Source organism: Puma concolor, chromosome D2 (genome assembly GCF_028749965.1).
Source record: "Puma concolor isolate L17-30 chromosome D2, mPumCon1.1.hap2, whole genome shotgun sequence".
Taxonomy (NCBI): Eukaryota; Metazoa; Chordata; class Mammalia; order Carnivora; family Felidae; genus Puma; species Puma concolor.
In genome coordinates, this window is record NC_141677.1 from 57,647,529 (window position 1) to 57,662,523 (window position 14,995).

Sequence of the window (14,995 nt, forward strand, 5' to 3'; positions counted from 1 at the left end):
CCTCTGCTGTGCAGCCACACAGGGAAGCAGGCATACATCAAGCCCGCTCTTTGTCCCTGTCAAACTTAACCTCATTTAACCCCTACATCCTCCTGCACTGTGATCTGGAGACTAAGAGTTCACTACAGCAGGAGTTTTCAAAGTTTTCAAAATCACAGCAACTTTACGGGGGGAAAAAAGGATAGGAACCTTTCATTCTCTTAATTGCATAGTGATAATAAGCACTATTGACTTGGCGTGATTGCTAATTACAATAGTACTTCCTTTTTTTTTTTTTTTTTTTTTTTTTTTTTTTTCAACGTTTATTTATTTTTGGGACAGAGAGAGACAGAGCATGAACGGGGGAGGGGCAGAGAGAGAGGGAGACACAGAATCGGAAACAGGCTCCAGGCTCTGAGCCATCAGCCCAGAGCCTGACGCGGGGCTCGAACTCATGGAGCGCGAGATCGTGACCTGGCTGAAGTCGGACGCTTAACCGACTGCGCCACCCAGGCGCCCCCAATAGTACTTCCTTTTAAGCATTGGGTAGAGTGGTCTCTATGATCCTTACAACAGTCCCATGAGATGGAGGTTACGTCCTCTTTACAGATGGGAACACCGAGGTTAGAACGGTGAGGTTGTCTGCCCGTGCTTACACGGGTGGTCAGTAGCCGAAGCAACACCCACCCCCTTCCATGTCTGAAGCCATATGTAAGTGGGTAGCCACATTGGAGAGAGAAAGTTTGCTAGTGTCTCTTAACTCATAATTACCTATAATCTAGGTTGCCAGAAAACATGTAATCAAGGTTCCTTCTAGAGCTGGTACCACTTTCACACTCCGGCCAGGACTTTGGTGCACCTGGAACAAACATCAGTATGTGATGAAGATAGGAAGGAAGATACTGCAGCACTGGGGTGGCTCAGTCAGTTAAGTGTCCAGCTTCAGCTCAGGTCCTGGTCTCACAGTTTATGAGTTCCAGCCCTACATCAGGCTCTGTGCTGACAGCTCAGAGGCTAGAGCCTGCTTCAGATTCTGTGTCTCTCCCTCTCTCTCTGTTCCTCCTCTGCTTATGTTCTTTCTCTCTCTCAAAAATAAATAAATAAACTTTTTTTTTTTTTTTTAAAGGATAGGAATATATTCACTACAAGAAAGGAACTGGCCGGGGTGTTTTGTTGTTGTTGTCATTGTTGTTTTGGTGGTTGTTATTTTAAAAAAAAATTTTTTTTTTTCAACGTTTATTTATTTTTGGGACAGAGAGAGACAGAGCATGAATGGGGGAGGGGTAGAGAGAGAGGGAGACATAGAATCGGAAACAGGCTCCAGGCTCCGAGCCATCAGCCCAGAGCCTGACGCGGGGCTCGAACTCACAGACCGCGAGATCGTGACCTGGCTGAAGCCGGACGCTTAACCGACTGCGCCACCCAGGCGCCTCGGTGGTTGTTATTTTAAATTTATATGAACCTGAGACAAGGAGAAGTGCAGTGATTTCCCAAATACTCCATGTTTTAACTCAGGAAGTACAGTATTTGGTAGCCTCAGAAAAGGAGCTGTTGGTTGTATGTCAGGTTAGATCCCAGAAACGTCCCTGAGGATTTGGGTGTTCTGTTTGTAGTTGAGATCAGACAGCCCAATTTGCCACCAGGGAATGGGACAGAGGGATGACTGGGGGAAGTCAGCTCGGGGCAGGGGAAGAGTTCAGTCAGTGCCTGGCCCAGGAATGCCACCTTTCGTCCTGTCTGGCCACTTACAGCCTCCTGGCCGGGGGACCAGGGAGCCCTGGGCTGGAAGGATAAGGCAGAGAGTAGATGAAGGCCCTGCTCCCCCTAAACTCACCCCAGTAAATGTGTCCGTTGTGCACGAGTGCAGTGAAAGCGCGTACTGTCTCTGCAGTTATGTGTGCCCCCTTGTCCACACCCACTGCCCAAGCAGGGGGCCTCTGAGCAGGTTTATTTTTCTTGGCTGCACTCTCTCCAGTTGCCAAGAAGGTTCCAGGCCCTCACTGGGCATGGTTTCTGACATCCAGCCCTTCTTCCTCCAGTGGGTTTCCTCCCTGTATACCTCAGGAACTGGTTTGTTCCCTTCTGGACTCCCTCCTCTACCGCCCCCTTTCTTCCTAACTAACTCTCTTGCTTACAGGGATTCCTTCCAGACAGCTCCATCTGCTTGCCCAACTTTGATCTTGCCTCTCCCCTCTCCAGCTCTCCCCACTTTTCCTAAAGTGCCTGCTCACTTCATTCACTCACTTGCTGAGTAAACAGTTACTGAGACCTGCTGGATGCCAGACCCTGGGCCTGCCCTGGGACCCCAAAGATGAACTGGAGATGAGCCCAGCCCCAGGGGGGACAACCAGCCTCATCACAGAGAACTGCAATTGCCCTGGGCTGCGAGCATTGCCACTGAGCCTGGTACAGGGCTCCCAGAGGAGCCTTGGTTCCTTCAGCCCTGCCCAGGACCACCTGGGACCTGCAGGGCCCGGGTGGTGATACAGTTTAGGAAGCCTGGCTTGTCGCTTAGCAACTGGCTCCACCCCTTTCCCTCCCTGAACCCTGGAGCTGGGCCCAGGGGGAATGAATGGGGAAGAAGGGCCCGTGCTGAGGAGGCCCCAGCTAGCAGAGCTGCTGGCAGCACTTTCCCTTTGAAGGTTACCCCAGCTCTGAGGGTCATCCTGGGCTAAGTCTAACTATAAATACCGCGCTTCCTGAAGGGATTACCTGGGCTCCCCTTCCCCTGTCTGCACCCTTCCCTGGCTGGGCTGATCCTTCTTCTGGGGCCTGCTGTTCTTTCTGACCTATTAACCCCTCCGCCAGGTGCCATACTTGAGCCCCATCTTACCAGTCCCCAGCTTCCCAGCTGTGACTACCAGGATGGGAGGGGAAAAGGAGAGATTCAAGTCTGCATCCTGGCCAAAGGGCCCTTGCAGCCCAAGATGTTGGGACAGGGAGATCCTTGTCCCTGCCTTCTCCTTCTGCCTGGAGCCTCATCTCTCACACCAGCCAGAGCAAGCCCAGACTTGTCACATAATCAGTACTCCTGGGGAGGACACTGTTGGCCTCATCCCTGGAGTTCGGGGCCTGGGGATGGAGCTTGGTAACCGAGTGTGGAAATAGAGCTTGGGGATTGTCGAAGGTATAAATAGGGCCGTCTCCTGGCTTGGGCGGACTGACTGTCCTGGGAAATCTCTGGTTCCCTTGGCTGGCCTCAGACTTGGTGTCACATCCCAGTGGCTCTGTTGTACCAATCCCCAAGGCCACAATAAGGACCTCTTGAGGTATGATATCAAGAAGCAAAGGGCCTAGCTTCTCCTGAAAGCAGACCTTTCCCCTGCTTCCCCTGCCTGCCCACAGCTGCTCTCAGCCGTGATTCCTCCATCAGGCTCCCCACCCTGTTCACTGGGTGTTCATCAGCTCCCATTTTCAACTCGGCAGACACTTGCCGAGACCCTGCACCAGGCCAGGCATGCTGTGAGGCCCTGGGGTGTTCAGAGGGAAGCAGCCGGGGCCTGTCCTCCTTCAGTAGGTTCTCGAGAATCCCCTCTTTGGCGTCGTCCTTCTGAATTAAGCAGGGCGAAGCAGGTGGTGGGCGTGCACAAACGCTCATGAGCTCGGAGACACAGCAGCTCCAGGCAAACTGGAAAGGACCTTTAGTGTTCTCTCCCACTCTTTTCAGTGCCCTCTCTTGGGGGTGGTATCGCCAGACACCATTCATTATCCAGGCCAGACCACAGCGTCCACCGTCATTATCCTCCTCCGACCCAGACATTGTGCCCTGCTGCTCTCCTCCCTCTTTGCTCCAAACCGGCCCTCAGCAGCAGCTTCAGGGGTGATCCGCTGAACTAACTCATGTGATGGTGCCATTCCCACTCCTGTTTTGCTGTGTTTACAAGTGGAATCAAGTAGGTACTTGATCCCAACCGCTCTGATTCTGATTCAGTGGGTCTGAGGTTGGGCCCTGGAGTCTGCCTTTCTAACCAGCACCTGAGAAGATCCTAACACAGGTGGTACGTTGGACAGTCCTTTGAGATTCCAGCTTTGCCTCTGTACGCAGCAACCCACGCTCTCTGCTCAGTCACAGATACCTTCTGCTGTTCCCGTGCACTGTAATCACAGAAACCCACAGCTTTCACGGGCGTTTGGACCTCCCCGTGCAGGTGTGCACCTATACTACAGAATGGTCTTTTGTTGTTCCTTAAATCTCCCTTCTGTCCACTTCATTAAGGATAAGGACCGTTTCTTTGACTCCGTCTTTGATCTGGCGCTTATTTAGGACAGGTAGAGACAGAAGTACAAGCCACCAGATGGTCCCATTGCGGAAACCAGCAGCTCCCGCCCGGCCCCTAGACAGAATTGCCCAGAGTCACCAATAACGGAAATCCTAGAGGCTGTGGCCCTTGGGCTTTCCAGCTTCTCACCCGCCACCCCCCCCCCCCCCCCCCCCCCGCCAAAACCCCTCACTCAACTTCCCAGACTCTTCCTACTTTTCTGTGGCTGCTCCCTGGAACTTTACATACCTTTTTTCTTTGTTAACACCTTCCACTGTATTATTATTACCAAACTCATAAATGCCTGTTGTGGAAAACTTGGAAGATAGAAGCAAAAAAAAATTCTTTTTCACTATGCCAATCAGCTAGAACTACTGTTAACATTTTGGTGTAAATCCTTCCATTCTTTTTAATATACATAATTTCTCATACTCTTTTTTAGAAGCAAAAGCTGGAGCATAGAGCACTTGCTGTTCTGTAAACTTTTTTCGCTGTTTTGTGGACACTTCTCCACATTACTCAGCATCACAGAGTGGCTGCTACAGAATGCGCAGGTTTTCTTTAGCCTTTCTCCTGCTGGCGTGCATTGAGCTTGTTTTGAACTTTCCCTGTTTAAAACTGTGTCAAGTGAAACGGCTCCGTGGATAAACCTTCGCCACACACTTGTAATTATTTTCTTAGCATACATTCTTAGAAACCAAATATCTGAGCCAAAAGGAGGCACATTTTTGAGTTTTTTGGTACCATACCAAATGCCCTCCAGAAAGTTTATACCAATTTGTGTAGCATATGAGAGTGTTCACACCCTGTCTACTGCCCAATGTTTTTGACTCAACTGACTATAAAACATCGTGTTTTTTTTTTAAGTAACTGAAATTAAAAATATTCATCATCAATTTGCTTTTATGTTTGGGTTAAAAGCTTCCTTTTAGGTTTTTGTCTGTATCTTTGCCTAAATTTATAAGCATCAGATTGTAGGGATCCAGACATTTTGGCATGTCTCTTACCCATGCTTGCCTTGGGCCTAGAGAATTTTGCTGGGTATTTTTATGCTGTATTTGACTCACTGTTGAAGGGAGCCAGCACCTGGCCCAGAGGTGCTGTGGCTGCCCCCTACTGGCTCCAAAGTGCCATGACAGATGCAAAGGCAACTATTGGCTCCTGCTGTCCTTTCCTTACATCAACGCTCCCTGTTCCCACCATCACCCCCTACCCCATTCTCATATTTTCTAGTGTTTTCAGCCTGAAAGAACCAACGTACAAGGTGAGGAATTTTTAAATCGTTGCAGCCCAGATGACTGCAGGTGCTATTAACAGTTGCAGATGCGCACTTGCGTCGTGTCCATCTGCAGGTGGGTCTATGATAGTTGGAAAGCATTCTGCTGCCTGTGTGCAGGGGAGGGGACTCTGAAAGCCAGGTGTGTGAGCAAAGCATCCCTCAGGTGACCACTTTGAAAGGGGACGCCACGGGACTATTTTTATTTTAAGGAGACAGTGAAAGGCATGTGTACACGGTAATACTTCAGGTGTCCTGGTATCACCAGTCCAGCAAACTCAGTTGTCAGGAAAAGAGCCAAAACCTGACCATTTGATTGGGGGGGGGGGGGGGGGAGGGCATCTGAGTGGGAACAACAGATGTCCTGGAGCCTAGTCACTTTCTTCTTTAGGAAGCCTCTTTCTTAGAACCAGATGCTCTCGATTTTGAAAGTACTGAAAAGCTTTCTCAACCCTTGGCAGATTAGGAGCTCGTTAGCTGGACCTGACCTGGACCCATAGGAGCCACAGGTAGATGGAGACCAGTAAGGAGTGACATCTGGCAAAGAGGAAGGAGATAGGAAAATTGTAAAAATTGGCTCAAGAAGTTAAAAAGACAATCATGTCACCAAGTAGAGGGTCAGAAGTCCCACACCCCAGAGGTCCCACACCCCAGGGTGTCACTGCATGACTGTGAATCCTGGTTGATCAAAGTTCTTGCTAAAGGACTAGAGAGAGAAGGGGTCAGAAATCATGAAGCAGAGCTATTTCTTTGATCCAGGCTAAAACAACTCTGGGCCAAACTTCCACAAATAATGTTTGGACAAAACTGTAACCTGTCTCTCCAGTGCCTCCTTTCTCTTTCACACTGAAGCCTCTGATTGATCCGGTTTTGATGTCTGTGGCTGGTGTGAGGTAGGGATTCTGTCTCATCGTTTCCTGTATGGAGAACCTGTAGTCCTAACACCGTTTATCAGTAGTTCATTGTAAAGAAAAATCACCTGCATTTCTCCTCTACTCATGTAGAGTACTTCTGATGCCAGTTTTGTGGGTGTTTTTCCCACACCAAGAAATTCTCCAGTTCTCTGTGGACACCAACTCACGTCCTACTGTTCTATTCAATTGTGACACTACCCAGAGTTGGTGCAGACCTCACAGGATGAGGGATCAATCCCAAAAGACTGCCCCCAGCTTCAGTAAGTAGTGGGTCCCCAGGTTACCCACAACTTATGCCCATCTTGACTGCAAATCAGAGGTTCCCATGACCCTCTCCCTGTGTTCAAGAATTTGCTAGAGCAGCTCACAGAACCCAGGAAAACAGTTTACTTAGTACTGCTGATTTATTACAAAGGACATTTGAAAGGATACAACTGAATAAACAGATAGAGATACATGAGGGGAGGTCGGGAAATGTCCTGAGCATAGGAACTTTTGTTCCAGACTTGGGGTCTACCATGCTTCCAGCACATGGATGTGTTTACCAGTCTGGAAGCTCTCCAAACCCCATACTTTTGGGGGTTTTGTGGAGGCTTCATCACAGGTGTGGCCAATTATTAACTCAATTTATAGCCCCTCTCCCCTCACCGGAGAATGTGGAAGCAGGGCTTCAAGTTCCAAGCTTTTCATGGAGCTTACCAAGAGCTGCCTCATTAGAACAAAAGACACTTGTATTACCCAGGAAATTCTAAGGGATTTAGGAGCTCTATATCAGACATTCCTATCACTCAGGACATTATAAAGCTTTTGGAGCTGTATATTAGGAGCCAGGTGAAAGACCAAATATTATCAGAAACCAGGAGCAGAAAGCAATATACAGATTTATTTCACATCCATCTTACACACACCCCATCTGCAATGTTCCTTCTCATCTTAATCATGTTTCTGTATATGCCTGGGTCTATTTCTGGGCTCTCTATTCTATCCTGTTGGCCCATTTGTCTGTCCCTGTTCCAGTCCTGCACCCACTATAGTTTTATAATTAGTGTTGGTAATGGTAGTGCAGGTTCTCGCCTCAGTCTACTCTAGCGGTGGCTTTGTTTTTCTATATAAACTTTAGAATCTGCTTGCCAAGTTCCTTTGGGGCGGGGGGGTGGGGGAACCCCTCCCAGTTAGGAATTCCCAGTGAGGAATTTCCTCCAGTTTAGAGGAAAATGGACATTTTTATGATCTCTTTGAATATTGTTTCATCCCCATTCTTCCTGTTGTATCCTTCTGGAAATTCTGATTTAAAATATTAGACCATGGGGGCGTGCGTGTGGCTCAGTCAGTTAAGTATCCGACTTTGGCTCAGGTCATGATCTCACAGTCCGTGAGTTCAAGCCCAGCATCCAGCCCTGTGCTGACAGCTCGGAGCCTGGAGCCTGCATTGGATTCTGTGTCTCCCTCTCTCTCTGCCCTTCCCTCACTCATGCTCTATTTCTCTCTCAAAAATAAGTGGACCTTAAAAAAAAATTTTTTTAATATTTAAAAATAAATGTTAGACCATGTAAATTTCAAGTATTATGTTTTTCAGTTCTAGAAGTCCTGTATGGTTCTTTTAATTTCCTCTTGGTCATTCTTTATTTTTTTTATTTATTTTTTTAAAGTTTCAAATTTTTGGGGCGCCTGGGTGGCGCAGTCGGTTAAGCGTCCGACTTCAGCCAGGTCACGATCTCGCGGTCCGTGAGTTCGAGCCCCGCATCAGGCTCTGGGCTGATGGCTCGGAGCCTGGAGCCTGTTTCCGATTCTGTGTCTCCCTCTCTCTCTGCCCCTCCCCCGTTCGTGCTCTGTCTCTCTCTGTCCCAAAAATAAATAAAAACGTTGAAATAAAGTTTCAAATTTTTTTTTTTTTTTCAACGTTTATTTTATTTTTGGGACAGAGAGAGACAGAGCATGAACGGGGGAGGGGCAGAGAGAGAGGGAGACACAGAATCGGAAACAGGCTCCAGGCTCTGAGCCATCAGCCCAGAACCCGACGCGGGGCTCGAACTCCCGGACCGCGAGATCGTGACCTGGCTGAAGTCAGACGCTTAACCGACTGCGCCACCCAGGCGCCCCTTGGTCATTCTTTATAATCTCTTTTTCCCTGTTCATATTTTTAAGACTCACTTATTTTTTTATTTATTTATTTTGAGAGAGACGGGGAGCATGAGTTGGGGGGCAGGGTCGGGGGGGGGGGCAGGCAGAGAGAGAGGCAGAATCCCAAGCAGGTTCCCCACGGTCAGTGCAGAGCCTGAAGCAGGGCTCGAACTCTTGGAACTGTGAGATCATGACCTGAGCCGAAATCAAGAGTCAGACGCTTAACCAACTGAGTCACCCATGCGTCTCAAGACTCACTTATTTCTTAAACTTGGTATTTCATAGTCTGTGTCTGATAAATCCCATATCTGAAATCTTTGTCCATCTGATTCTTCCATCTACTGTTTGTGCTAACACGGCTAATATTGCCTTGTTGTCTTGTATGTTGTGAGTTTTAAAAATGACACAACAAAAACAACTATAACCTTGTCATTTATTTTCCTTGGACCTTTATCCTGGGAATTCTTTGAGGCCTGGCTTAAAGTTGTTTTCCCACAAAGGATTTGCATTTCCTTCTGCTAACCCAGGAGCACTTTAAAGTAAATGTCTGGCTTTCAGAGTTTTCTATCTGTGCTGGTAGCTGGTAGCCGGCAAACCCGCAGGAGGGCCGTTTGTGGATTCAGTCTGACCTGAGGTGGAATCCTCACTCTGTCACTTACTGTGTGACCTCAGGCAAGTCATTTGATCTCTCTGCCTGTCCCATCATCTGTGAAATAGCTATGAACACCTAGCGCCTAAGGCTATTGTGAAGCTGAACCAGGATAATATATATAAATACAGTGCTCGCATGGGGTTCTTTCACACAATTGGTAGGAAGTGGATGGCATGGTCTTCCCCCGAGGAGCCCTCTCCTGCCCCAGCCCGAGGGGGTGGCCTGGGGGCAGACCCCAGCTCTGGTTCTGTGCCTCTCCTGTAGGATCTGAGTTTTATCGAGGGAGCTGAGTGATTGAGACCTTCTTCCTGTGGATTATTCTGCCTTCAGCTTTGAGATGACTGAGGCTCCCAAAGCCTCTGAGAGATGGTTCTGCCCACAGTCTTGACTTGTCTTGGAAGTCACTTGGGCCTAGGTAACAAGAAAAATGACACTTAACAGAACTGTTTTCTTCTTCAGATGCTGCAGGGGGATTTTTGGTTGGTTGGTTATGGTTTTAAAAAAAAAAATACGCTTTTTGTAACTGTATGCTAGAACATTAATAACAAGACATTGCAGTTTATCATTTTTAATCATGGGAGTATATGTTGACAGTATTTAAGTGTAATGTAAAGTATATTGGCATAAACAACTGTTAGGTCCTTTCCATAACAACGAATATAAAAACGAAATTTAATAATATGCACGCAACTGTGTTGAGAAAAATGGGGAAAAGGAAATACGTTTAGGTGTCCACAGTGGTTATTTCTGAATAGTGGAAGTCTTGAGTAATTTTTTTCCCCAGCGGCAGCAAGGTACAGACGGCAGTGAGAGGATGGCCTCGGCGATCAGAAAGCCTTGTTTTGGCCTCCTGGGTGACTCAGTTGGTTAAGTGTCCGACTCTTAATTTCAGCTCAGGTCCTGATCTCACGGTTGTGGGATAGAGCCCCACGTAAGGCTCCATGGAGCCTGTGTGGGATTCTCTCTCTCTCTCTCTCTCTCTCTCTACCCCTCTCCCTTCCCCCTCCCTATTTGTGTGCACACACACGTGTGCTCTCTCTCTCCAAAAAATTTAAAAAATAAATTAAAAAAAAAAACGAAAGTTTTGTGTTAAATCGGTATTTGTGTGGCCTCAGGCAGACGATAGGCTCTCTGGGTCTTTTCCCCCTCTGCTGGGTTTTGAGGATCAGATGAACAGTGGGACTAAAGGGCCTGCCCTGTGATCTGGCACAAACTGGCTCCATAAATGAGAGCAGTTTTTATTATCACACATCAACATTCTTTACAGATTTTTTAAAATTCCAAACATGTACTCCTTTATAATCAAAGGGTACAGTTACTGAAAACAACAATAGCAGGCACTGTATGTTCTGCTGACAAAAATAGTTTACATCCCCAGGTTGGGCGTGTGCGGTTTCCAGACTCTTCCCTGATGGTGGGAAACGGCCCTGGTGCTCAGGAGCCACTGCTGGGGAGGGTTGGGAGATTGCTGACGGGTGAGGGGTGGGCTTGAGGGCTGGCCGCAGCCTGGCTTTGGAGGTGCTCAGCCTGTGCCTTCTGTCCTGCCCAGGGCGCAACGAGCCCCTGAAGAAAGAGCGGCTGAAGTGGAAGAGTGACTACCCCATGACCGACGGGCAGCTGCGGAGCAAACGGGACGAGTTCTGGGACACAGCACCTGCCTTCGAGGGCCGCAAGGAGATCTGGGATGCCCTCAAGGCCGCCGCCTATGCAGCCGAGGCCAATGACCATGAGCTGGCTCAGGCCATCCTGGACGGAGCCAGCATCACCCTGCCTCATGGTGAGCGAGCAGGGCCGGGCTTTATCCCCGCTGGAGTGGGGGCCACCAGGCAGCTCAGGGTGGAGGAGAGCCGGTGGCCAGCCACACATCGGGAGTTTTTCTCCGAGCTTCTAGGTGGCCAGGGTGGCTATTTGCTTGTCCATTCAGGCAACCCTTACTGAGCATGGGTCCCTGTTTGTCTAATGAAGAGGTAGAAAGGCACCAACAAACCTCAAAGCAGTGTGATGGGAGCAAGATACAGTTGCTCAGGTACTTCGGGATCTCAGAACATCTGAGGTACTAACCTTCTGTGTTGGGCATTATTATGTGCTCGGTACTGAGCGAGAAGCTTCTACTGTATTATCTCATTTAAGTTCCTAACAGTCTTATGGAGCCATGTAAAGTAGAGGGTACCAGTGGAACGCTAGAGTCACAGACGTGGGTTTTAACAAATGTCTTTGTTTCTAGTAGTGTGCTCCTGAGAAGGGAGCTTCTCAAATTTAAAGTCTCAGGAACTTATAACTATGAAGGGGGATACCCACCTAATAGGATGGTTGTTAGGACTCAGAAAGATACACGGAACATCCTTTAGTCCAGTCCCAGCACTCATTAGGTGCTCGAGGCACGATAAATATATTACTACGTGCAATACATAGTCCAGGAAGGAAACTGGGGCCCACCAAGGTATAAGCCATGAAGAGCAGACCTGTGCTTTTTCATTCCCCCTTGTAACCCCGGCACCCAGCACATACACGCAGGGGAGAGTTGTTGAATGAGAACATGGAAAGTGATGCAGCTTGCCAGAATTGAACAAGCTAGTACCTGGTAGAGCCCGAAGGCCAGCCCACGTCTTCCCGAGTGTACCTTGAACTCCTCCCATCTGTATGTCCAAGGGACACTTGGCTGTAGGGGAGGGTTCGGGGACTGTGGGGTGGCCATGACAGGTGTACTGGTTTGCTCGGGCTGCTACAACAGAATACCACAGATTGGATAGCTTATTAAACAACAGAAATTCATGTCTCACCGTTCTGGAGGCCGGGAAGGCCAAGATCTAGGTGCCAGCTGATGTGAGTTTTGGTGAGGGCCTTCTTCTTGGCTTGTAGATGGCCATCTGCTTGCTATGTCCTCACGTGGTGGGGAGAGAGCATGCCTGAGTGTCTCTTATAAAGCTACTAATCCTTTTGGATCAGTGCACCACTGTATGACTTCATTCAACCTTAATTACTCCCAGATAGGCTCCCATCCTCAAATACAGTAGCATTGGGGGTTAGGGCTTCGACATAGGAATTTTGGGGTTCCCCGGCAGACTCTGATTGCCCTGCTTTTCCCACAGGCACCCTCTGTGAATGCTACGACGAGCTGGGCAATCGCTACCAGCTGCCCATCTACTGCCTGTCGCCACCTGTGAACCTGCTGCTGGAGCACACTGAGGAGGAGAGCCTGGAGCCCCCCGAGCCCACGCCCAGCGTGCGCCGCGAGTTCCCATTAAAGGTGCGCCTCTCCACAGGCAAGGACGTGAGGCTCAGCGCCAGCCTGCCCGACACGGTGGGGCAGCTCAAGAGGCAACTGCACACCCAGGAGGGCATCGAGCCATCCTGGCAGCGGTGGTTCTTCTCTGGGAAGCTGCTCACAGACCGCACGCGACTCCAGGAAACCAAGATCCAGAAAGATTTTGTCATCCAGGTCATCATCAACCAGCCCCCACCACCCCAGGACTGATGAGCCCACAGACCCTGGGAGGAGAGGCCGAGGAGGCCTCCGCGGGGCTGAGAGGCCTCCCGGCTGGGCACCAGGTCCCCCCACCCTGCTGCTGCCTCCAAGTGCTGTTACTTTCCTCAAGGGCGCCTCCCGCCGGATGGCTGCTGGGCAAGCCGTGAAGGGACCCTGCCTCCCAGGGGCACCGTGGGCCACCAGCGCCCCACACCCAGGAAGCAGTGCTGCCTCACACAGGCTTTGCCAACCTTGTCAGAGGAAGGGCAAACTGGGGTGTTCCACCCTGCCTCTCTCCCGCAGCAGGTTCGAGCCACAAGGGCCAGCCCGGAGGCGCCTGGAGCCCAGATCTGTCGTCTGGTGCTGCCGGCTGTGCTCACTCCGGTTTTCTGCTCAGGGTCTGAAGCAGCTGCTGTCCCCTTCCCCTGCCCCCACTCCCTGACTCTGCCCTGGGCCCGGTGCCAATCCCCTGGAGGGGAGGGGATGGCTTGTGAGCCCCAGGGGCAGGGAGCCCGAGGCCGGCCTCTGCCTCTCCCTGCCCCCCGGCACAATTGGCAGAGATGGGGCAGGCTGGTGGCCGGAAGGCTGTGCTGTCGTGGCGGGGGTCTGCACAGGGCCATCTCCTGGCTGTAACCCAAGCGGTGGGGGGTCTGCAGCCTGGTCATGGCCCATAACAGGTCCCTGTGTACAGACATATCTGCATATTTATCAATAAAGCCTTTTGCTCCTTCCTTCTCTCTTGCCTAGCTTTGACTCCGGTTCTCTGGCAGCTCCGTGGAGCCCCGGAGCCAGTTCTGGTGTGGGAGCAGGTGGGTGTAAGGCCTCCCCGGCTGCTCTGTCCACAGCAGAGACTGCAGGAGCCTCGAATCACTAGTGTTCCAGGCCCTGTGTTCTCACGGGTCCTTGGGAAAAACCACTTCACTGCCGAGCCCACTCTGCTTATCTTTAAAGTAGAGACGATGCCGCCTGCCTCGCCTCTTCTTCAGTTGCTGGGAGGATTAAATGGGATAATGGATGTGAAAGTGCTTTGGAAGCAGAGGCAGCATCTCAGGAAGGTGGCGTTAGTAATCCGCGGGTCTGCTCCCGTGGCACACGGGAGGGTGCCGGCTGCCCGCCCCAGCCCCTCGGCCAGCCCCCCAGGACTGAGGTGTGTGCGAAAATCCTAGGGCTGCTGCACTGCGCCCTCGGCAATGGAAAAGAAAAATCTGTGACCAATTTAGGTTATGAGCATTTGTCAGCTTGCCAGCAAGGGAACCAGAGAGGAAAAGCAGCCAGTGCCTGCCCTTCCTTCAGGAAAAGTGTGCGTCTAGTCGGAGGGGGACCTTTGATCAGGTGGCTTAGCTAAGGGCAGGCCGCTTGAGTGTTACAGAACCTGTGGCGTCTGTGGCTCACTGGCAGGTTAATCCTGGGTCAGAACGACCCGGGGCTCACTCCCACAGTTCTAGGTATGGAGCTGAGCAAGTTCAGGTCTGCTTTTTCTCCACTGACAGTTTTCCTTCTCAGCGAGCATGGCTGGACCTCGGTCAGGGTGGCCTGACGAAACTGGGAGGAAATGGTGTCCTCGTCAACTGGGCTTGGCACTGTACTCTGGCCCTTTTCGGGTGGCTTCCTGAAACCCCTCTTGAAGCAAGACTTTTTCAGTTTTGCAGAGGCCTCCTGAGACAGACAGATGGGTCAAAGTTTGTCCGAAGCTAATGGACATGCAGCCACGTACAGTGATGTCTCGCTAGGGGGCGCTGTGGGGCCCCAAAGAGGCAAAGGCCTGCTTGAGCCGCAGGCGAAGGGAGAGGCATCTGCTCTCACTCCTGCCCATCGCCTTGACACTCCAGCCCAGACATAACAGAGTTTGCCTCACCCCAGGGCAAGCAGGGCCTGTTCATGACAGCTGGGGACACAGGCCTGTATTGGGTCCACACCGTTGGCTTTCAGTTGCCCTCACTGGTACTGGCTGGGCAGTTTCCAGGCATCCAGCAGGTGGCACTGCCATCAAGGTTAGGGGCAAGCCAGCGGGTTCTTTGTGCCTCCCAGCTGTCCTGGCTAAGGCTCAGCTCTACCCAAGCACTTAGGACAGAGGCTGGGCAGGCTCCTTCCTGCAGCCCCGCTCTTGGGGTGCTGGGTCCTTCAGCTCTAATAGGCAAGGGGGTGGGGGGGGGTGGGCAAACTGTCCCTGCCTCCCCCAGCTCCCTGGGGCTGCCCGGGGTGAAGGTGACAGGTGGGGGAGGCAGGTGGAGAATTGGGCCGGTGAGCTCATGGCAAAGGCGCCCAGCGGGGTGGGGGTGGGTACCCTGGCTTATAAAGCCCCTGAGGCCCTGTGGCTTGCAGAGGCTG

General features: G+C 50.8%; 1 protein-coding gene across 2 annotated transcripts in view; it reads left to right on the forward strand.

The window, feature by feature from the left end:
- The window catches only part of UBTD1 (ubiquitin domain containing 1), a 54,906-nt gene extending 41,508 nt beyond the window's left edge, over positions 1-13,398 (forward strand). For both annotated transcript variants that reach the window (XM_025918203.2, XM_025918202.2), the window contains exons 2-3: positions 10,751-10,978; positions 12,291-13,398. In XM_025918203.2, coding sequence (XP_025773988.1) covers positions 10,751-10,978; positions 12,291-12,676 — 614 coding nt within the window. In that variant the 3' untranslated portion in view covers positions 12,677-13,398. The remainder of the gene's footprint in view (positions 1-10,750; positions 10,979-12,290) is intronic.
- Positions 13,399-14,995: the final 1,597 nt, after the last annotated feature.